This window comes from Equus quagga, chromosome 3 (genome assembly GCF_021613505.1).
Source record: "Equus quagga isolate Etosha38 chromosome 3, UCLA_HA_Equagga_1.0, whole genome shotgun sequence".
Lineage (NCBI taxonomy): Eukaryota > Metazoa > Chordata > Mammalia > Perissodactyla > Equidae > Equus > Equus quagga.
In genome coordinates this window covers 53,904,661-53,928,592 of record NC_060269.1, presented here as the reverse complement: position 1 = coordinate 53,928,592, position 23,932 = coordinate 53,904,661, and the positions used below count along the sequence as shown (strand labels likewise).

Genomic DNA, 23,932 nt, shown 5'->3' with positions numbered 1-23,932 from the left:
GCCTATCACGGCATCGTGGTGTCATGGGTTGACCAGGAAGAGGTGACAAGGCAGCTGCTGTCACACAACTCCACAAACAGGGTGATATCTCCTGGCTTCAGTGATTTATCCCATTTCACTCTCTTGTCTGCAGAAGCAGATTCAATATTCTCATTAATGATGGTCTTTTGGCAGTTAAAGTCTTGTAGAAGTGTAGCTAATTTTTCAAGTATGAATTACAAGTGGGAAGATTTTAGATAGAAATGGGGGTGGAGAAAGAATGGAAAAGATAGGAAAGAGGACAAAACAGCCTGATAAGTCAGATCCCTTTAATCACAGAAATCACCTATGTGGAGAAATCAGAGAGAAGCCTGTATCTTCATTGCAGTGAAAATAAAGGTCCCAGTCCGTTGCTTGATCTCTTTCAGTTTCCAGTTCAATGGCAATTTAACATTCTAGGAAATATTTATTGTCCTTTGTAAAATATAAAAGATTTAGGTTTTCAGTTCAATGCAAATGTATAGAAAAGAAAAAAAATAAACAGATTTAAAAATTAATTAAAAGAAATGATAAAAGAATGAGAAAGGAGAAAACTAGAAAATTAAGTGGTGCTGTTTTCTTACGTTCTGCCCCCTTTTCTTGCTCCTGTTGCCCAAATATGATGATGGGAGAGGAGACAGCTCGGTTGGTGAGATACGCAAATCGTGTTAATCTTCAGACTTACTTTTGCTGGTTCGAAAAAGGTGCTGTTTGTGTGTGTGTGTCTAGATGCAGACATTTTTCTCAAGAATGAGAGATTCATACAAATGTTTGTACCCTTTGCAGCCAGTAAACTGGGTCGATTACACCATAAAAGATCTTTGGCACAAGACTGAATACTTATAATATTTTATTGAAAACACCATGAATTCAAAAGCTCTAAAATGTAACTAAGACAATCCAGAAAACTGATTAACTTATAACTCCTGAGGGCAAACAGCTAAAAGCCAACTTAGCCAATTCACAACGCTTAACACCAGATGTTTTCTGGATGTTTTTCTAATATTCATTAGAAATATTGCTGCTGAAGGTACAAGCACATAATTGGAAGAATGGAATAAAATAAAAAGCCAATATATTTCAATATTAAGTATAAAAATAGTATAATTTACACCTGTGAATGTATTACTTGTCTTAAGATAGAAAACACGGCAAACAGTTGAAGTCTTCTGTTCATCCCCGTACCGGTGACATTCTTCTGTATCTCTAAGCTTACTGTTACCTGGAATTTAGTATTTGTCATTCCCATTCATTTCTTTATACTCTTACTACACCCCTAAGCCTGAAACAGTACTGTTTCACAATTTTAACATCGTATGGATAAATTTATTCATGCAATCTGTATGTACTTGTTTGCAACTTTCTGTTTTTTTGGATTGCTATTCTGTTTGAGAGTTTCAGTCATTCTGATTCACGAAGCTCTAGTTCCTTCATTGTATGACTATAGATCACAAGTTATCCATTTTTCCTTTCTTTTTCCAGCTTTATTGAGATAAATTGACATATGACGTTGTGTAAGTTTAAGGGGTGTAATGTGGTGACTTGATACATGTATATATTGTGAAATGATCGCCACAATAAAGTTGGTTAACACACCTATCGCCTCACATAATTGCAAGTGTTTTTGTGTGTGCAGTGAGAACATTTAAGATCTATTCTATTAGCAATTTTTAAGTATACAATACAATATTGTTAACTATAGTTACTATGCTGTACATTAGATCCCCAGAACTCATTCATTTTATAACTTGAGGTTTGTACCCTTTGACCAACATCTCTCCATTTTCCCCAGCCCCCAGCCCCTGGCAACCACCATTCTACTCTCTGTTTCTATGAGTTTGGCTTTTTTAAAGATTCCAAATATAAAGAGAGATAATACAGTATTTGTCTCTCTGTTTGGCTTATTTCACTTAGGATAATGCCCTCAAGGTCCATCTATGTTGTCACAAATGGCAAGATTTTCTTCTTTTTTGGCTGAATAATATTATATTGTTGTGTATACGCCACATTTTCTTTATCCATTCATCTGACGATGGACATTTAGGTTGTTTTAGAATGACTGTTATCAAAAAGACAAGAGATAACTAGCGTTGGTGAAGATATGGAGAAAAGGAAACACTTGTTCACTGTTGGTGGGTTTGTAAATTGGTGTGGCTACTAGGCAAAACAGTATGGAGGTTCCTCAAAAAATTAAAAATAGAACTACCATATGATCCAGCAATCCCACTTCTGGGTATATACCTGAAGGAAATGAAATCACTATCTCAGAGAGATATTCATTTTCTTTTCGTTAAATATTTAAGTTCTTTCCAGTCTTTTGAAACAATGCTGCTATGAGCATTCTTAGACTTGTATTCTTGCACACATGAGCAAGGTTTCTTCCAGGTATTCCCCTAGGAATGGAATTCATTCATTTACTTATTCAATACATTTTTATTGAACACCTATTACTTTCCAGGCACCATTCTAGGTCCAGGGACACAATAGGAAGAATCAGATGGAAGTCCCTACACTCAAGGATTTTATACTCTACTGAGGAAGACAGACAATAAAAAGTTAAATAGGTTGGGGCTGGCCCAGTGGCGCAGAGTTTAAGTGTGCATGTTCCGCTTTGGTGGCCCGGGATTCGCCTGTTTGGATCCTGGGTGTGGACATGGCACCACTTGGTACACCATGCTGTGGCAGCCATCCCACATATAAAGTGGAGGAAGATGGGCACGGATGTTAGCTTAGGGCCAGTCTTCCTCAGCAAAAAGAGGAGCATTGGCAGTAGTTAGCTCAGGGCTAATCTTCCTCAAGAAAAAAAAAGTTAAATAGGTAAAATGTAGAGTGTATCAGATAAGTTCTATGGAGAAAAACAGAACAAGAAAGTGGACTAGAGAGTGGGGTGGCCAGGACTTGTTCTTTTAGGTAGGCTAGTTACGGAAGGCTATACTCTGAAGGTGACATTTAAGGAGCCATGTGAAGGAGACGAAGGATCCAGTCCTGTACATATCTGGGAGAAAAGCATTCCAACTGGAGGGAATAGCAAGTACACAGGCCCTGAGAGAGCGACATGCCCAGGATGTTGGAGTACAGTAAGGACACCATTGTGGCTGGAGTGGACTAAGCAGGAGTGATTAGCAGGGGATGCAGTCAGAGAAATGGGCCTTATTAATATTTATAAGGACTCTAGATTTTACTCTGAGTCAGATGAGAAGGCACTGGATAGCTTTGTGCTGTGTCATCATCACAGTTTCTTTAAAAAGCATCATGCCGGTTGCTGTACAGACTGTGACGAGCAAGGATAGAAACAAAGAGACAGATTAGGAGGGTAATGCAAATATCCAAGAGAAAGATGGTGGTGGCTTGGACCAGAGCCTCATTAGTCAAGGGGGTTGAAGCGATCAGATTCTGGTTATGTTAAAGGTAGAGCCAACTGGATTTGCTGGATGGATTGGATGACATGAGGTATGAGAAAAAGAGGAATCAAGGATGACTCCAGTGTTTTTTCCTTGAACAGTTTGAAGGGGCTTTGTCATTTCTTTACATGGAGAAGATTTGGAAAGAGAAAGCTTTTGGAGGAGAAGAAAATCTAAAGTTCAGTTTTGGATATATTAAATTTGATATGTGTATTAGATATCCAAGAGATGTCAAGTAGGCAATTGGGTATTATATAAAGTTTAGTGTATGGACATTTTTAACTGTATTGTGTATCACAAAATTGTCCCCCAAATTGTTTGTACTTATTTACATTCCATGTTGCAGTAACAAGACTTGTATTGTCAATTTTGCATAGTAATAATCTGATGGTACTATCTGGTGTCTCACTGTTGACAATATTCTTTAATAAAAACAATACTTCTGTGCTAAGCCATCTGAATCTTACCTTTGCAAGCACTCTGTATTCATAACCTACTGGCTGGTGGTGCTGTCGCCATATTTTTCCAAACCAAAATGGTCAATAAATGGGATATACTATGCCACATACTGACACTATTAGAAGAAAAGTGAATCGGTGGCTTGTTTCTATTTCTATTTTCTTTTGAGGGGATGGAAATCTCTACAGACAGTGTTGCATAGGTTTGATATGGCTAATCCTCTTGTTTTGGCTTTTGATGCTGATCAAAGTCTCGCTAACGCAAACTAATTGGAGGCATTGGAGGTGCTGGCTTTTGATTATAAAAAGAAAGAATTTAATTACTTTTAATTACATATATTAATTGAGACTTTATTAGGCTAATAATGATGACCTAATAGGCATCTTATGATTAGATATGAGTAATTGTACTTAGAATATTAAACATGCTTGGGCTATTGCTGGATTCTACTTTTACTACCATAAGTGGGTGTTTGAAAGTTATTTTTTTCCGCATGAGTCTGTTCACACTTACTTTGCAATATAGTTTGAATAAGAGGATGGTTTGGACTACTGTTCACAATTGGGAATGATTTGTTTGTGGTTATTTGGTGTAGAATATCTGCCTCCCCAAAGCCCCTGTGAACATTTTTTTGCTTTACGTCGATTGACTTACTTTGCAGTATGAACTTACTGCAAAATAAAAGAGAAGGACCATGAGTGGTTATGGTTATGTTTTTTTTAATATAGAAAAATGTCTTAGAAATAATAAGGATACCATTTACTTTAAAGATATTTGGAATATGAATTCCAACCCCAGATTTTTAGAGACGGCAGTTCCACTCATCTCCATTCCTGGAGCTCGTAGTAAGCCTGGCACAACAAGCAAAACAGCAGTGGCACTGGCTACGTCTTCCCATGAGTCACTGCACTACACAGTCAGGAGTCAGAGACCCGAGTTATAGTCCTGTCTCTAGGACTCATTAATTATTTTTCTGTTATTAGGCTAATCATTTTATAGTTTTCTTAGTTTCGTTTTATTTAAGTAGTTTAGGATACATGGTTGACATAATGAAATATGGGTACAATTAAAAGTATAAAATGAAAATATAAGGCCTCATTTTTATAGGACTAGGAGTAATTTTGAACTAAAATTCTTCAGGAAATTTTCACCAACTCACAAAAGTTGAGAGTGGAGAGAACAGGGAAGACGAGTGATATGAGAGAACACGCCTTTCTACTGTTATAAAGTGGTGCATGAGAAGTATGGAACACTAGGATACAATCAGAAAAATGGATGAATTCTGACCTGATTTTATTTAATGTAATAATTCAAATTGTCAGCCAAAAATTTGCATCTAATTTGAGTAGTATCTGAATTGTATATAACTTCAATTATTATACACAAGCTTCTCTTCCAACAGCTTTTCTCTCTTTTGTTGGGGTTTTATTGGAACTATGCAAGAGTAGAGGAGAAAAAACAGAATTTTTTCAGTGCTGTTTGTGGTTATAACTGGTATTTGTGCCAGTTATATTTGTAGGGGGGTGAAGTGATTGCATATGAAGTAGAAATGCCTTGAAATGACTGGCTTGGCTTCGATCCCACTGTTTCCATCGATCTTCCCTTTAGCTGGGGTTACTCTGTCCACATCTGTAGGTTTCACTATGCCCAGCCTCCCAGACCAAGTGGTTTCTATTTAGGCCAAATTGAAGAAGCTCCAGGCCAGCATCTTAGCAGCCCGGCCATGTCAGTGTAGCAGTTTGTTTCCCTGTTCTGGACCTAGCACAAGTTTAGTGACTAAAGTCCTGCCTCATTTAATCATGTCTGAATGCCTATTTCCTGCTCTGTCCTTTTGTCCTTTTGGAGCAGTAGCCTTGCCTTTTCCTTAATTAAACTCTTGAAGGGTAGACTTTTCTCCCTGTGCTCCAGTCCCTGTGTCTGGATCCTGATAGTGGCCATCTTTTCCTGTGGTGCATTCTTTTTAAGTAAGTCCGGATCTTACCATTGACACCCACACCACACCTCACTCACCTCTTAGTACAGCTGCTGACTTCTCAACACTGACTGTCTTTGTGCTCACCAGTCAGTGTCTGTTGGGCCTCTGCTTATTGCTTGCTCCAAGTTCCCCTGACATCTCCTTGCTCTCCGCAAGTCCTGTCACCAGCCTCTGGGACCTTAGGAAGTGCTCTGCCAATCAATATGTCTGCCCAGTCTCTGTCTGAGCCAGGTTCTAAAACGCCCCAGTGCAGGAAACTGTTTATTAAAGGTTTTCTTCTATAAAATTTCCTTCAAAGCAGATTTTCTCTTTAGACTGTCATATGTCTCAATGTTCTGAGACTATGGTGCACTTACAACTATGTGGCAGAGAGGAGTAAGGTATTTGGAGCAGAAATTAAGAAAATCCAATGCACATTTACACTCTCCTCATAAGAAACCCCAAGACACCCACACAACACCCCCCAAAACAAAAAACTCAAAAGAATACAGAAATGAACAGCTAACTTTAAACAACGGAGCATTCTCATCGAAGACTTAATTAGTCCAGAAGGGCACAATTCTTAATGACTAATGAACTTTGGTTGTGGGCTTTGGCAGACTGGGAGATGACAAGAGAACATTAGTTAAGTTAATAATTCTGTAGCTACTAACTAAATTAATATTCCCTTTCCCCCGTAAAAAGAAAAGAGGCAGAAGCATGAATTTGATGGCCTGCAAACTACCAAATGGTTAAGTGAAATTTAATGCAGTAATTACAGTCTGCTCAGCTGATTTAATCATTTGATGTTAAATGGATTGCTTTTTGTCACTTTTGAAAGGGTATGGTATACTTACTTGCCACGGTAATACCTTTAGAAAGGGCCTATTTTGGAGGTAAATGTAAGTGGAGCCACATGTAACTTGGAAATCTATGGGACTGTTTTGAGTGACATGTGACTGTATTTCTAATGAAGAATTATTTATTCCCAAGATTAGTGGGTTTAAAAAAAATCTAAATAGAATCCAAAAGAAATACTCAATTTCATTTGTATCATAGGCAAAATCATAAGAAAAATTCTTTATGGAAAAGATATATAAATGCAGAATTTAGGATGACATATTTAATTAGATGAACCCATTAAGAAGTTTTTTACTGCCCTCTGCTGTCAGTGTCTGAAAGAACTACAGTAAAATTACTGTAAAAAATGACTCAAAGTGAAGTAGGTGAACAAATAGGTTGGGGGAAAAAAGTTTCCTGTCTCCAATTACACCACTTTTCAGCCAGTAATGCTGGCGCCTACTTCAGGTTTGTGAGCGATGATTTGTTAAACTGAGAAACCAACTCTAGCAAAGTGTGCATTAGAGAATATAGGGTGAGAGGGAGAGTATGTGATTATAAAATGCTATATTAATAAGAAAGTACCAGTGTTGCAATTTTCAGCCAAATGCCTACTCTACCATTTTGCCAAATTTCATAATTTTGAATTTACTTTTTTATATTTACATAATTTAGGTAAAATACTCTTTATTCATAAAAGCAAAACTTTCAAAGTCAATGAATGAATGGCCCATTTTTTGGTAGTACAATCCTGACTTGAAAGGTTATTTTCATTCTGGCATATGAAATTAAGAAGTGAGAAATCATAAAAATCATAGGTGATGCTAATGCAGTGGTCACTATGCAAGATACTGTTTTATTTTTCTTCACATATTGTTTTCTTTAGTCATCATAAAATAGAATGAGGTAGGTATTATTATAATCCCCATTTCACAGATGAAGAAACTGAGTCACCAAGTAACTTGCTTGGGAGACGCAGTTGGTAAAAGGTGGAGCCGTGATCGGAAACCCTGTAGTCTACTCCAGGGTCCCTCCTCTTAACCTCTTTGCACAGAAGCGTAAACTCTGCAATTAAAGGCGAAGAATGTATAGAAATTATAATGGACACAGCGGTGTGTTTATTGACTCCTAACAACTAACTGCACACTCACCTAATTGTTATTTTTTTGCTTTACCCACGCTCCGGTGGCCAGAACCTATGTGTAAGTAACAGACCTGTAATGCTCCCCATTTGGCAAATGAATCTGTCTTTGTTAGAAAAGTTCTGCCTTCCCTGCTCACATCACATTGACGGTGTGTGGGTGTGCTTATCCTAAGTGAATGTGTGATGATTTAGCCCATTCCTTAGACCAGAATATCTATTTGGGGGCTAATCTCGTGGTTGACCTCTGCACTCCTGTGCCTTTCATCTCTGTACTGCCAGACGCCTTCTAGTCCTGGCCACTCTTTCAATGACCTTCCGCCACTCAGATTCAAATTATGCACGCACTTTTCCCAGTACTTGGAATAAATCAGCTGCAAGTTTTAAGTCTCCTTGGTTGCTATTAATGCTGGAGTCTTATATAACAGCTTGTGTGTGCTCCTCTCTGCCTGTCCAGTCCTTTGCCCTCCCCTTAATCAGTAGCACTTGGTTCATGACAACAGATATACCCCTCCAGGGACAACTGGTAGAACTAGTATTTGCAATTCTGGAGTGCTTTGCCTTGCAGATACTTGAAAACACTACCTCAGGCTCCAGAGGGCTAACTATACAGGAAATCTCTTCTCCTCCCACATTAAATTAAAACCAAAAGTCAACACAAAATCATTTGATATTCATAATAAAAATTCTTACCTGACTCGAGGAGTTGGGTTTCCTGTGACTCTGCACTCCAAATAAACTCTACTTCCTTCTGCCACTTCTTGGCTCCGCAGCTTCTGGATGAATCGAGGAGCTGAAGGGAAGCGAAGAGCATTCTGGGGCTGTGGGGGAGAGATGGTACTGCATGGCATTGCCACCTTCTGGTCTGTCTGGTAGCAATGCCTGGCCTTGGGTAACTTGGCCTCTGCTTCCAACTCCTGTTGGTCTTCAGTGGGGCTCTGGCTGGCTGAGGCACTCATCAGGGCTGACGGCTGGTTTTTAGGAGACAAGTACCCACTGTCTGGTGATGAGGACTCCCCATTTGGGCTTCTGTTTTTTGGCTTTGCCGCTTCTCTAAATATGGATGTCAGCTCCTCGATGAGATTAGCTGCCTTGTCACACAGCTGGCTCTGGGGGCCAGCCTTACCTTGATACGCTGGTTTGGGCTTTACACTTGTGTTGGGAGTCTTTGTACCACGTTTCTCAGCCTTTCTCAGGCTCCGGATATAGCTGGGGCTGGCAAGCAAGGGTGACATGGCAGGCTTCCTCTTTGAAACAGGTGAAGAGATAGGCTCAGTTTGTTCTTCTGGCAGAGGCTGGACAGGTGGTGGCCTGTTATCATGATGTCTTCCTGAGGAGGTTGGCTCACCCAATTTGGTCTCCTTATGAGAAGGTTTTTCACAGAGGCTTCGAGGAGAGGTGTTGAAAATCTGTGAGATCTCCTTTTCTGAATCAAAATCTTCTGTCTCAGAGTTGGCTATAGATCTCCGGGCCAAGTCAAGACTCTTGTTTATCTCTTCCTGGCTGAGAAAAGCAGATAGCCCAGGGAAGAAGTCAGTATTCTTGCTTTCTTCCTGCATGTCTGATAGGGAATCATAGAAAGAATCATGGGAGGAAGTCTCTGACATATTTGAACAGTCTTCATACACTCTTTGTCTGCTTTCCACAGGAAGGCCAGAGGCACTGGAAACCAGTTTACTTCTTATGTTCTGAAAGACAACATAGACAGAATTGCCATTAGTAGTAATTTTTGTGTGTGTGTATATTATCATAATACTATTAATCTACAAGCTGGGAGAAACATTGAGGTTAACAAATATACTCTTTTGTTGAGGAAGATCAGCCCTGAGCTAACATCTGCTGCCAATCCTCCTCTTTTTGCTGAGGAAGACTGGCCCTGAGCTAACATCCATGCCCATCTTCCTCTACTTTATGTGGGATGCATGCCACGGCATGGCTTGACAAACAGTGCTGAGGTCTGTACCGGGGACTCGAACCGGTGAACCCTGGGCTACCAAAGTGGAATGTGTGAACTTAACCACTGTGCCACCGGGCCAGCTCCCAAATATTTTTCAAAAAATAATTTCTCTCTATTCTGTTAGGTTGGAAGAAACATCAAGTATACTTGTGTTCATCATTTAATTTAATATTTGTCCTGTGAGTGAATATCAACTATCTCACCAGCCATTATTGAATAATTCAAGAAGATGGTAAGCATGATGAGTGTGGGAGGGCATTCTGAACTTCTCAGAGTCTCTTTCCCTTCCGCCCCCCCCGCCCACCATATACCTCTTTAAAGCTCTAATTTCATTCACGTTATAAGATTAGTAACTTACTGATATTTTTAGCAAATCTGACTCTGCTCATCTCTCCCTAAACCACGAAATCTATTTTGATTCCAATTTTCATTTGTTTTTAGTTTTCAGTGAAATATTTGAGACTTTATTGTCTTCTCTTTTTCTTGTGTCCAGTTATGTTCATTCACATGCATTCATTCACAGTTAATTCAACACATAGTTAATAATCACTTATTAAGTTTCAGGTGCTAGAGGCGCAGTCGTGCTCTAGACCCAGAATTAGCAAATTTTACCATAAAGGACCAGATGGTAAATATTTTTGACTTAATGGGCTGTACTCTCTCTGTTGTAATTACTCAACTCTGCCATTCTAGCAGGAAACCAGGCACAGATGCATGAATGAGCATGGCTGTGTGCCAATAAAACATTGTGGACACTGATACTTGAATTTTATACAATTTTTACATGCCAAAAATATTCTTCTTCTCTTGAATTCGATTTTTTTTACAACAGTTTAAAAATGTAAAAAAATTCTTAGTTTGCAGGCCACACAAAAACAGGTGGGATGGCTTTGGCCCAGGGAAGTTTGCTGACTCTTGATCGACACTGATGGCACGATCCTTATGTTCAAGGAGTTAAAAGTCTTGTGGGGTGGAAAAGGGGAGGAAGTGGAGGAGACATTAAACAAATCATACACAAATAATATAAAATTGGCTAGGATATCAAAAGGAAGTGAAAAGAGCTTGGCTGCGATGAGAGCCTTATCTAAATTTCAAGGACATGTGAGCAAACTATGTGCCTTTCATAGGACATTTATATGGGACTTTCACTAGCATTAAATAAAAGATATTTCATTATCTGCAAAATAACTGGGCTGCGATTTCAATTGCACTGTGCTTCAAACTAAATATCACAATGCAATGACTCTCCTCTTACTCTAAGTGTGCTGTTCTTTTTCTATATATTATTCATAAAATGATAGAGGGGAAGAGCTGGAAAACTTTAGAAGTGATCTCTGCCTCAAAATTGAGTCTAGAAATTGAAAAAAGAAGCTGGCTGCATGTGGTGAAGCTCTATTTTACGAGGTGGGTCGGGGTAAACTTGGTGAGACATTCCTTCTCCAGGAGGTAAGTGTGCCTCATGAGGAAAGAAATGGGCTGCTCGTTTAGAAGCAGTTTTCCATGTAGGGATTCTGCTTAGAATGATGAGATTTTGCTTGATTAAGTGAAATGTTATATTTTCTCATATAACCAAAAAAAGCCAGCTTCTGTTGTTTGACTGCTGAAAGTCTTCAGTCCAAAGAGCGTTATGCAGAGGAGTTCCAGAAATCCACCTCAAGCTTCTGCCCCTACATGGGATGCAGTGATTGATAAAATTTGTCAATTTGACAGAAGTTATGTGATCAGAGATCCTAAGCTCAGTATGACCTACTGTATCTTCTTTAGTTGAATGTTGTACCTTTGCCCTCATGTCGTCGTAGAAAGATTAGTCACTTTGTGTAATTTTGAGATTCTCCACGTTCTAGTCATACCTTACCTACTAAACTGTATTTCCCACTATTCTCCCGGTAAATCTTACAAATCCGTTAGAATGGCCTTGTCATTGTCCCCCTCTTTATCAACCCAAACATTACTCTAATTCCTTTATCCTGTCTGTGGTTCAGGATGGAACCATCCTGAATCCTTACTGATTATTCAAATGTAGCCCATATATGGAGAAAAGTTGTATTTGGTGTATTTTGAATATTTGAATTTTTTTTTTTTTTTGGCTGAGGAAGACTAGCCCTGAGCTAACATCTGCTGCCAATCTTCCTCTTTTTGTATGTGAGCTTCCATCATAGCAAGGCCATTGACAAATGAGTCTGTGCCGGGGAACAGAACCTGGGCCGCCCAAGTGGAGCATGCCGAACTTAACCACTAGGCCACCGGGGCTGGCCCTTGAATACCTTTTGTTCCTGAGAAAAAGGAAATTAAAGCATGATTTTGAAAAGGCAAAATCATGGCAAATATAAAAAATATAAAATAAACATGTATCCAAGATTTTATTTTCATCAAATTAATTAATGAGGGAAACAGTGAGATGTACAAAGATTTTGAAGGAGACTGAAGATTAGACACATGTGTGGGCAATCAGGAAAGCTGAGATAAATTTACTAGTAGATTTGAAACTGGTTACTATCCATAGAGCAGTAAAATGTAATGTTTGGAGTCATTTCTGTAGAGTACAAGTTAATAATATTTCTACTGGAAAAAAATCATCTGCATATCTATGTTTAAGTATAATTTGCATTGCTACCAGATTTCTACGACTTTCCAAATTGTAAAATTGCCCAGTTAAGGATAATGAAAGGCATAGACTCCCATAGAATCGATGACCCTGGAAGGTCCACCAGACCCATTCACTATTCCATTGGAAGGACATCAGTTCTCTGTCACTATTTCAAAGCCTTTCCTAGCTTGTCCTGAGAAGGTAAATTGGTTTCTCTCAGTACAGAGCCCCTAAGGACAAGTGGCCCCTCAGTCTGCAAATGTGGTAGATGGTTCAGGAGAGGCCAAGATCAGGATCAACTCTTAGAATTTGTGAAGAGATAAGTCATCAGGCAACATGAACCCAGAAGAGACGTGAAGGTGGGAAGAGAGAGGCTCTTGGACTAAAAGTGTGTTTGTGTACTAAAGGCAAAACAGGCCATATTTTGTTTCTTGCAAAATTTAATTTTCCTTGGAAGAGAAGCTACACTTTTCTTTGGTGTAAAAGAAATGCATTTTTTAAATTGAACTCAGTGCTGAGAGAGACTGGGAAACATTATGCGTCAACCTATCTTGGAATAGGCTAAGGTGAACATCCAGGTGGATAACTGAAACAAAACTTTTGATTCTTTCTTTCCCTATTTTACAGAGAAATAATGGACATACATCACTGTATAAGTTTAAGGCATAGAGCACGATGGTTTGATTTACATATATTGTGAAATAATTACCACAATAGGTTCATCTAACATCCATCATCTCATACAGTTACAATAAAAACAAATAAAGAGAAAAATTTTTCTCCTTGTGATGAGAAATCTTAGAACTTACTACTCTCTTAACAACTTCCCTATGTATCATACGACAGTATTAACTATGGTCATCATGTTGCACATTACATTCCCAGTACTTTTCTATCTTATAACTGGAAGTTTGCACCTTTTGACCTTCCTCCAATTCCCCCTCCCCTCCCCTCTGCCTCTGGTAACCCCAAGTCTGATCTCTTTTTCCCTGAGTTTGAAAACCTTTGAAAACCTTTCTTCTGGTTTGAAACCAGAAGCTGGGAGAGATGTACTACAAAGAAGAGATTCTCCCATTCAAAGTGTATTTGTGGAGTATCTCCCACGTGCCAAGCAGTGTGCTAAGTGCTGGGATATAAGTTTGAGAAAGACAAGGTTTCTGCCCTCATCGGACTTAGTAGTCTAAAAGGGATACAAATAATGAGCATATATAATTTAGTGTGTCAAGTACTATGATGAGAGAACAAAGCGCTATGTTAGCACCTAGACGGACAACAGGGTTAGGATCAGGAGAAGTTTTATAGAAAAGATGTAGCCTAAAGGATGATATGTGAAGGATGAGGAAGAGTCGGGCGGTAAGGTGGATATTGGCAGAAGCATATACAAAGACTCGACTCCCAGAGAGAGCATGGCAGACACAGCTAACTCAGAGAGGTTCAGTTAAACAGAAATCTATCCGTTTTGGGGAAAATAGCCAGAGATAAGGTTAGAAAGCAGGAAGCGGGGGTGAGAGGGCACCTGAAGCCCTGTGAAGAACCTGAATTTAATCATATGGCTATTTGGGAGACAAAGAAGACTGTAGAGTATGTGAGAAACATCACCAGAGTTGCGTTTTAGAAAGATAAGTGATTGCAGCTTGGCTTGGGGACAGAATCAGGGGAAGAGGAGGGCAAGACTGAAAGCAGGGACGTCATTGAGAAGGCTTTTGTAGTAATCAAGGGATTGTATACATTTATCATTGTTTTATTTTTGGTTGCCCATCATCTGAACCTCCTCCTTAGTTGTGGATAATTCCTCATATTGTGAGCCTCAGTGAGAAACTGCTCAGTTATCATAATAGGATAAGAAATCGACAAATATTTGCTTGCCCAGCCCCTTGGAGCCTGAGCTCAAGTCTTGGCACATGGCCTAGACTTGGCCTTTGAAGCAGGGTCTGCAGAGAAACCATTCTGGCAGCTGAACACTGATAGTGGCAGCAGAGGCAGCACCATGGAGCGTCCAGGGACAGCAGTGGTGGCTGTGCAGAGGAGTATTCAGGGTTGGAGATGGAAGCTGTGGTGTGGACTGTTAAGCTGTGGCAGTGGTGGTTGCCACACATGAGCCTTTTTCTGGCATAGTTCTGACTGTGTTCCTGCTTCCAACACAGACTCTCGGCCTCACTCTGTGTGTTGCCACAACTCCTCTCAACAAATCTCTTTGCACTCAAGTTGACTGAATATTTCTGTCTCTTGCTGCTAAGGAACACAATTAGTAGAAGATAAAAAAGATGATAGAAGCCTGAATAAGCGACATTGGGATGGAAAACAATGAACTGAACCAACAGGATAAAATTGGTGATTGATTGAATGAAGAGATGACATAAAGGCAGGATTATAGATTTCTCACTTGAGCAGTGGGATGGATGGTGCCATAAACTCACATGATACAAGTGGAAGAATAAGTTTTGAGAAAAAAAATAAGCTTAATTTTAATTTGTGCCTTTTGTATTTGAGGGACCTCTGGGATCTCTGGTGTTGATGTCTGGAAGGCAATTTGAGATACTGGTCCAGAACCCGGAGAAAGGAGAGCAGAATTGGATTGGGAAATATTAGCCCATGGATGGCACTATAAGCCATGAGAATGGATGAGGTCATCCAAGAAGAAAGAGAAAGAAAAGAAAAGAATTCTCCAGAAAGTTGGGGGGAAACCAGGAGAGTGGAGTGTCATGAAAGCTGGTAAAAAAACGTCTCATGAAGAAGGGAATGTCCTCTTGACTTAGCAACTGGAAAGATTTAGCTCCATTGCCAACAGCTGTTTCGGCACATGTGACAGAGTTATAAGCCAGATTCCAGGTGAGTTGAGAAATTATGGAAGGAAAGGAAGTATAGATTGCAAGTGTGGTTGACTTTCCGAGAAGTTTAGAGAAAGGAGGAGAGAGAGAAGGTGGTAGTTAGACAAAAGTATGGAACCTAGTGAGGCTTTCTGTTTGTTTTTTAGGAGGGGGCACGGGAACATGTTTCAACGCTAATGGAGTTAGTCAGTAGAGAGGGAGAAGCTGAAGACACATGTGAGAAAGTGGGGATGACGTACAGACCAGGTCTTCCAGAATGTGAGATGGAGTGGGTTACTATAGCACAAATGGAGTGTTCAGCTCCAGGTTGAAAGGGGCAGTTCTTCCATTTTCAAAGGAGAGAAGTAATAAAGTATGTGTGTGTGTGTGAGAGAGAGAGAGAGAGAGAAAGCAAGAGAGAGAATCTGTATAAATTTGTAATTGAAAGAAAGGGGAGCTCCTATTTTGAGATTTCTGTGCATTTGGAAGTTTCTGAGGACAGGAGACAATAGCTGTTGTAGAGAAAGGGAGAAACTTTGTTAGGAAGGATTTATGGGCCGGAGAGGGCTTAACCGAGGTTACACGTGGCGTATTGACAGTGTCGTTAATCTGTGTGATTGATTGCACACTTCTCTCCACAGAGCTCAGCAGTCCAGGTGAAGATGTGGAGATAGATGATCCAGGTTTTGACACACAGGTAAGATGGAAGGGAAACGGGCAAGGTTGTTGAGAAAATTGGCAAGACGGGCGGACTCTCAAATCTATGCTGGGTTGGAATTCATGGGTAGGAGTTGAAACATAGAGATGTTAAGGAACTGAAGACCCAATGAAAACAAAAGAAAGACAGAGAGAGAATGACTGAGTTAGAGATTGGGAAGGATGCATTAAGACGGTGAAATGTCAGAATTGATCATTTTCACTTTTAACTCCTGACTGCATTTAGAGCGTGGCCATGTGATTTTTTTGAATGTTTTTGTGGAACAATGTCAGAGTTGAGTAGTTGCAACAGAGACTGTATGGTTGACAAAGCCTAAAATATCTATCTGGACTCTTATAGAAAAAGTTTGCCAACTCTCGTTATAGAACGACTACCTAGTGAATTCGTATAACATACATAAGACTAACAGTGATAATCATGATAATGATAATGGCTAACAATGGACTGCTCTCCATGAGGCAGGCATCGTGTCAAGAGCCATTATGTAGATTATTTCATTTAAAAGCCTCACAACAGGCCCCCCTTTAGAAAGAAAGAAACTGAGGCAGAAAATGTGAGCAAGAGAGCTAAGAGTCAAACCCAGGCAGTGACTCCAGAGTACATGATCTTAACCATACACTTTAGTACCAATACATTATAGTTTTCACAAATGAAAATCTGAAGCAATGTGTCACACTAATAAAACTCCGTATTAGAAATCAGAGTTCTGCTATTAATTTAATTTAGTGCAAAGTGAACATTTTAAACTTCACCAAAAACATTATATGAGAAGCTTAAAGCAAACTTCTGAATGGCGAAATAATTTTCAATTCTTTCTTTAAAATAGGAAGTGTTTGGGGCCAACCCATTTGCATAGTGGTTGGGTGCACGTGTTCTGCTTTGGTGGCCTGGGGTTCACAGGTTTGGATCCTGCAAATGGATCTATACACTGCCCATCCAGCCATGCTGTGGCAGCATCCCACATACAAAATGGAGGAGGATTGACACAGATGTTGACTCAGCAACAATCTTCCTCAAGCAAAAAGAGGAAGATTGACAACAGATGTTAACTCAGGGCAATCTTCCTCACCGCCCCCCCCCCCCCCACAAAAAACACCAAAAAAAGGAAAAAAAAAACCGGATGTATTTACTGGAGGCAGATTAAATTACCTGCTTACTAACTTATATTTTGGATTTAAAGAGGTGCCATCTGACAGGATCCAGTTGTCAGGATCAGGATCCGCTTGCACAGTGAAAAAGAAAATAATAGCTGTATGGCATATATGGTTCGGGTTTAATTTGCAATCCAGTTATTTCTGCTAGAACATGCATGTGGTCTAAGGAAAATGCTCATTCAATGTGAATGAACAAGGGAAGTTTCTAGGTGGCCCAAACTCACTGGAAAATCATGCTTCAGAGATTTCTACGTCAATCAACACCTCAAAATTAAAAGGTCGTAATCAAAAGAAATACAACTGCAAACATCTCTGTTATTTCACTGAGGTTTCACGTTTTATTTCAAACAGTGCATTTGGTAATTCTGCGCTGGTGTGATAGATACAGAATATGAAATATACTAAAAAGAACTGCTTATGCTGCTTCTAATGAGTAAAGAGGAAGTGAGGTAAATGCCAAAAACATTAAAGTGTTTCACTTTAGTGAGTAGAATGGAAAGATTTTGAAGTTTTGAGGCATAAAGTATTCTCTTTCTTAAGAGAAATACCTCTTCTTAAGGTATTTGAATTGCCTGGAAATTCCTTTCTTCCTCTTTTTCTCCTCCGTGTCTTCTTCATCACCTCCATCATTCATAGTTTAGCTTAATTTTCGCTTCCCCTAAAACTCTCATAAGCTACAACCATTTTCTAATTTCTTTGAATTTGTGTAGTTCTAGCTTCTTCACCATAAGAGAAATGGCTCTTCTTTGGCACTGCCCATTTAAACCGCTCTTCCTTTCTTCCACTTTCCTTTCCCAGCATAGTAAGTTGAACAAGAGATCAACTGAACAACTGTTTATTTATCATTTGCTATGATTCAGGGGATCTTCAGGGAGGGTGAAGAAGAGCCAGGCATAGTTCCTCACCTTTAACAATCTTACAGTCCAGTACGAGGGATTGATGGGGTTAGAAAAGAGTGAAAAATGACTCTAATATAAGGAGGAACATGATAATGCTACTAAAACAGTTTAAACAAATTGCAGTAAGAGATTGTAGGGGAGGAGGACATTTCCTCTCCCCAAATGGGGGTTCGTCTAGCTGGAGAACGAATTAAATTCACATGAGACAGAATAGCAAGAGAAAATTAAACAAAGCTTTAAGAGGAACCATGGCCCGGGGCCTTTCTTCCCGAAGGAAGAAAGGGCACCGAAGAAGTGGGGTGCACAGAGTGGTTATATAGCCCCAAACAGGGTGTTTCACATGTGATTGAAATGTCCCTTCCACAATAGTCACAAGATTGCCCTGTCGGCACAGTGCTTGATGGACACAGCAGGTAATGGTCTGCTATCTCGGTGGGCGTAGCAGGAGGCAAGTCTATGTCTGGAGCTGGGCGGTCACAGGTGAGTGCAGCAGCAATCGGTTCCTAGCCTAAGGAAAGATGCTTAATCCTTAAGGAATGCCAAAGTTGGGAGTGGGAGGGAAGTCAGTTACAGGAGGTTACCAGACTAGCACAATAAAATGCAGATTTTAAGTCATTGCCTTTGGTATTGATTAAGAGTTTCTAGAGAGAAGGTCATCTCCTTTCTTCTTCCTGGTACAGAGAGGGAGGCAGCTTTTACAGATAGAGATTTACCTTACAAATGTAAATGTGTCCTAAGGAAGGGCAAGTTCCATTCCTCAGAGCCTCCTTCCCTGTCCCAGTTTATCAAAAGCAATCAGCCTCAAATAATCCTGATGCCAAAGTGACATATCTTGGGGTGGCCAATTCCAGGTCCCCACAAGATCAAAGATGGTGGCAGAGATCATCTTTACAAATTTGGCCATGTCACTCCTCTGGTATTTTTTTTCCAGTGGTCCCCTCTGGCTGATAAGAGAAGGTCCAAAGCATGCTATGCAGGTTATCTGTGTACCTCTGGACAGTCTGCCCTGATGTAAACTCTCCAGCCTCATCCTCCATTGTCTTTCTGACATATGCTGCACTCACACCTCACTGGCCTACTCGCCATTCCTTGAACATTCTGTATCTTTTCATGTCTCCATGCTTTGCATATGCTATTCCTTTTGCCTTTCCCTTCTGTTTCTGTGTTTCAATTTCTAGTTCATCCTTGAAAATTTTACTTAATTTCACTTCTTTTTGGTGTTTTCTATGATTCCCCAGCCAGTATAATTTGTTCCTTTTTCCAAATATGACACTTGCACAGTATTTTACTGTGAGATTCCTCTTATTGAATTATAAATATTGGTTTAGCGAATTCTTTCGCCATTAGACTGCAAACACCTTGAAAGGAGGAGCTGCGACTGACAGTGTTTGCATGGTTAATGCTTGGCACAGTGTCTGGATCACAGCAGATGTTGGAGAAAAATATATCTGGTATTTAAAACATGGTTTGAACCCCAGATAGGAATTGACAGGAGAGAGAGCCACACAAACAAAGGCACGAGGCAGAAATGTTCTGTCCCCTTTTCTTACTCTCAGCCACCCAGGCCCCACCCTGTTGCATTTCTCTGGAAAATGCTCTCCTCAGTGAAACATTGTTCTGCTCTCCATCCCGCTTTTTCATCTGCCTTATCAATACTTACTCATCCCCTAGGCTCTGTTTTCTGCTAAGAACTTGATCAAGTAATCAATGCTATATGTTAATAGCTGTTAGTGTATACATATAAAATACACATTACATGCTCATTTCACTAATACAAAACAGTTGTAGGTCTGACACTGCATTAAAAAGAACCCACATCTGTGAAGACATTGATTTTTATGTTTCTTATTACTCTCAATGAAAGTTTGTCATGAAAAGGTTTAGAACCAGAAACACATTTATTCTGTTTTCTGTCGTTTCTACTATAAAAAAATGAGAATTCTAGAACCTTTGATGACGCTCTTTGACATGGACACTTAGCAAGCTCAGAGTTAAATTTTGAGTCATAGAACTACAAATGACTTAGCTAAAAATAATTTGTTTTTGCTTACTTTCTCTGTTGTCTTATTCAGTCAGTGTCTATTTGTCGAGTGCCTACTGTGTGCTAGGCTTCTCTTCTGGCTGGGGATGCAGCTGTGAGTAAGGTGGAATTCTCTGCCTTATGGAGCTAACATTCTAATAGGAGGAAAGACGAAAGTAGGGGAATTGAGAAAATGTCAGGTTCTGAATTTCTTATGCTTGATTTGGTCTTTTTAATTGATTTTGGGCAATTGTACTGTGCTTTAATTGCAGGCAGTCTCAAATTCTCTTTGAAAGTTGTTAGGGTACAAATGAAATGAAATGAAATGCATATTTGCATATTATCATTGGTGTCTGCAGATCTTGGAATGTTTGGTGAAGCAATGGTTTGGGAGGGTCAGCAAATACTGTGAGGCATTGTAAATTCACTTCCACCTTGAACTTCAACAGGCAGCTTATCAGCATCTTAGCTGATCCCAAGCAAATGCTACTTTCAAATGTAAATTTCCACGGTCACCTATTTTGTTAAATTGCTGTGCATATTTTATCCATTCTTAAGGAATTTTATGTCACTTAATTTATGGATTATTTCTAATTGTGATTTACAGTTCTTAACTTCTCCTAAGTTAATATTATCTGAATTTTGTTGGACTCATGTTCTACCATGAAATATAGAACATGTAAGCAAGTTTTTATGGAACATTTTATATTTGGTATGTGTATCACACATTCTGACATAATCAATTTTATCATCTTAAATTGTCTTGGCATTACTATCCTAGTATTTGGGAAACCATTTATTTTTGAGTTCCTGAATATGTAATATAAGTATATGTGATTCACATACACATATGAATATACAAATAACAGAAAAGATAGATTTAGAGCTTATGAATAACATTTGTTTTAAGACTTTGAGGATAAGTATCTGAAAATCACATGTATGATATCCAGGAGAGTCCTCTATTTGTCAATCAAAAAATACTTGTGACACACCCCTGCAGGATCCCATGAGGCAAGGCACTATAGGCTGTTGAAATGTAGAATATTTCCCTGACTTGGGAGGAATTTGGGAAAGATGAGGCATATGCATGAGAAACAGCAGAGTCTAGTAGAAATGAGAATTCAATTATAAGCAATCAAAGCTAGCTTTCCCTGAGGACTTACTGTATAACATCTTCTGAGTTGTGAGTTGCCTGCTTTAATATAGTGAATAATTTGATCCTCAGAATAATTGATGGAATAGACATTATTTTTCTTTTTATTATTTCGTTTACATACTATAGCATAAAAATATTCAATTATTTGGCCAAAGTTGAACTGTCAGGAAATGGTAGACATAGGGTTGAAACCTGCATTTAACCACAAAGTTTTATTTTCCCATTGGGGATATTATGGGTATTTAAGGACTTAGATAAAGAGAGAACTTTTGCAACTTGTTTGTGGAGTAGTTTGTAGAAATGTTGACGAGCTACTATAATTTTGAAAGAAACAGTGTTTGATGGTATAAAAACCTTAAAGGAACCAAGGATCACACAATATCCCATACCACATGGGCCAGGCAATTTAGAGAGTCCAGACAGGGGTAGTGACATTTCAATAAGCACTTAAAAATGCATATATAGTTACAAATAAATGCGTGAAAAAGGTTGAAGAACATGCACCAAACATTTAATGCTGATTCGCTCCGTGGTAGGACTTGGGCAGGGGTACGGCTGAGGGGTGGGAGATTTAAGGGGATCCTTTGTTGCTTATTTCATGTTCTTTAAAAAAAAGTTAAAATTATAAGTGACTTTAAAATTTAAACTTGTCATTTTTTTTCTGTTTATTTTTATATTTAAATAATTACTGAAAATGTAATAAACACTGTTGGTACAAAGATTCAATACTAAAAACATTTTAAAATAAAACCTAAACTATGAAAATCAAGGTAGAAAAAGCTTTAAAACTTGTTTTTTCTTGTTTTGGAATCACAGGTAATCCCCAGACTAAATTTCTTCCTTCTGTTGAAATAACTTTCTAGGCCTAAAATGGAGCTGCTCTTGCCCAGGGGGCCACATCAGCAAACGGAAACTTAGATAATTCTTGTGTCCCCGTAAATGCTCTGCTTGACCAGAAACGCAGTACATTTAGTCAGCCAATTTCCAAACCCCAAGCCAACTGTGAACTCTGTAGTTATTTCCTTGTTCCTTCTCACCCTAAACAAGGTTGACTACGTGCCTCCAGCTAATCAGATATTTTCTATTTTTCTCTTTCTTGTTCTTTACTCTTTACGCTATAAAAGCTTCCTGCCTTCCGCCCCATTTTGCTGTTCTCCGAAAAGAGACTGTCCACTTCATTGCGTTAAATAAAGTTTGTTTGTATCACCTAAATTGTCTTTTTGAATTATTTTTTAATCTTTCTTCCTGTCCTTTCTTTCTTTCTTTCTTTTTGTAGTGTTCTTTTCACCAAGGGCCCTGTAGGGCAAAAGTTAAACCTAAAGAATTTATAAAATCTTGTTTGATGCCAGAAATGCACAACAATTTTATACTCTCCTTCCTGATAAATACACATGGATTCCTTTCTTTCCTAGTCTTTAAGTAAATTGTCATTAGAGGAAGATATTTCATATTTATTCGACAGTTTTAAATAATCCTCAAACAGTATATTTTCTCTCAATTTCAGGGACATAATAAAATAGTTCATTTAATGTCCACAACAGCCATATTAATGTATTTTACAGAGAGGGTATTTGTAGTTATCCTTGGTGTCCTCTTCATATTATCATCTTTATCCACCATATTGAATTAGTTGCAAATATCTAGATTTTACTTCCAAATCATCCATTTCCGCTGCCATTATCCTTATTCACGGCTTCGTTCTTCTCACCTAAATTCATAACCTATTTACCAAATTTGTTTCTATACCCTCTGATATGATTTAACGGTTTCGAATTATAGTCAGAGCTGCTTCGCTCAATCTTTGTTTTCTTTGCTGGGATTTGACTAGGAAGCAGCCATTAACTCTAGGTGGCCTGAATTCCTGATTGGAACTCAGTTGTGACAACACTCTGATGTCTTCCACATACGTATTGTTAATGAAGTGGAGGCTCTTGACTTGGCCTTGCCAAATTCAATTGTTATCTCTTTAAGAATGCGTCAGATTTATTTTAAAACCTGACTAACGTTTCCCCTCTACATTTTTAAAAAAATGAGGTAAAGAGCTCAAAGTGATTCTGATTGTTTGGTGTAATCTAGATCCTTACTCTAGTGTGAAATATGCTATAGGACCCCCTGAATACTCAACGTTAGCAATAAAACAGAGAAACTCAGACAGAGAATTGACAGAGAGCCCCTAGGATACAGACTTTAATCCATATCGGACACTAGAATGTGACAGAACTAATTTGTATTCTAGGAATATGTAATCATATATTTATAGAGCAGTTATTAGCTTGATAAATCTCTTAGACCTTGTCTATTGTTAGGAATAATTTGTCGAATAGACTCTGATTTTAAAAATCTGAATAACTGAGATAAGCATTCAAGTTTTTTCTTTGAGGAAAAATTGTTGAAAAGTATATTTATCATGTAATAAGGATTTAATTTCTGTACATACATGATTGAATAGATTTTGAATAGTATTATATTTTCAGGTAATGGACTCTAACTGTGGTCACATTATTCATACTAGAAGGCAATTAGTATTTTTAGCAAATGTTAAAAAGTAATATGAGCCTGAAATCATTCTGTATCAACCTCATATATTGGATTCAAGACAATTTCATGTGTAACTTAAAACAACGTGATATAAAATTATACTGTGATGTTTAAATTTGACTGGACTGTAGTTTTCCTCAGTAAGCTTTATCTTTTTAAAAAATAAATATGTAAACTTTATGCATAAATATAATTTAAAATGTCTGCTATTATTACCTCAACTGATTTAAAAAATCCTTTGAAAGTGTGTTAACAACTTAAAATATTACTAAAACCTAAA

General features: G+C 38.7%; 1 protein-coding gene across 3 annotated transcripts in view; it reads right to left on the bottom strand.

Annotated features, from left to right (window-relative positions):
* PALLD (palladin, cytoskeletal associated protein) overlaps positions 1–23,932 on the bottom strand; it is a 383,758-nt gene that overhangs the window by 359,266 nt on the left and 560 nt on the right. For all 3 annotated transcript variants that reach the window (XM_046656558.1, XM_046656559.1, XM_046656560.1), the window contains exon 2: positions 8,507–9,501. In XM_046656558.1, coding sequence (XP_046512514.1) covers positions 8,507–9,501 — 995 coding nt within the window. The remainder of the gene's footprint in view (positions 1–8,506; positions 9,502–23,932) is intronic.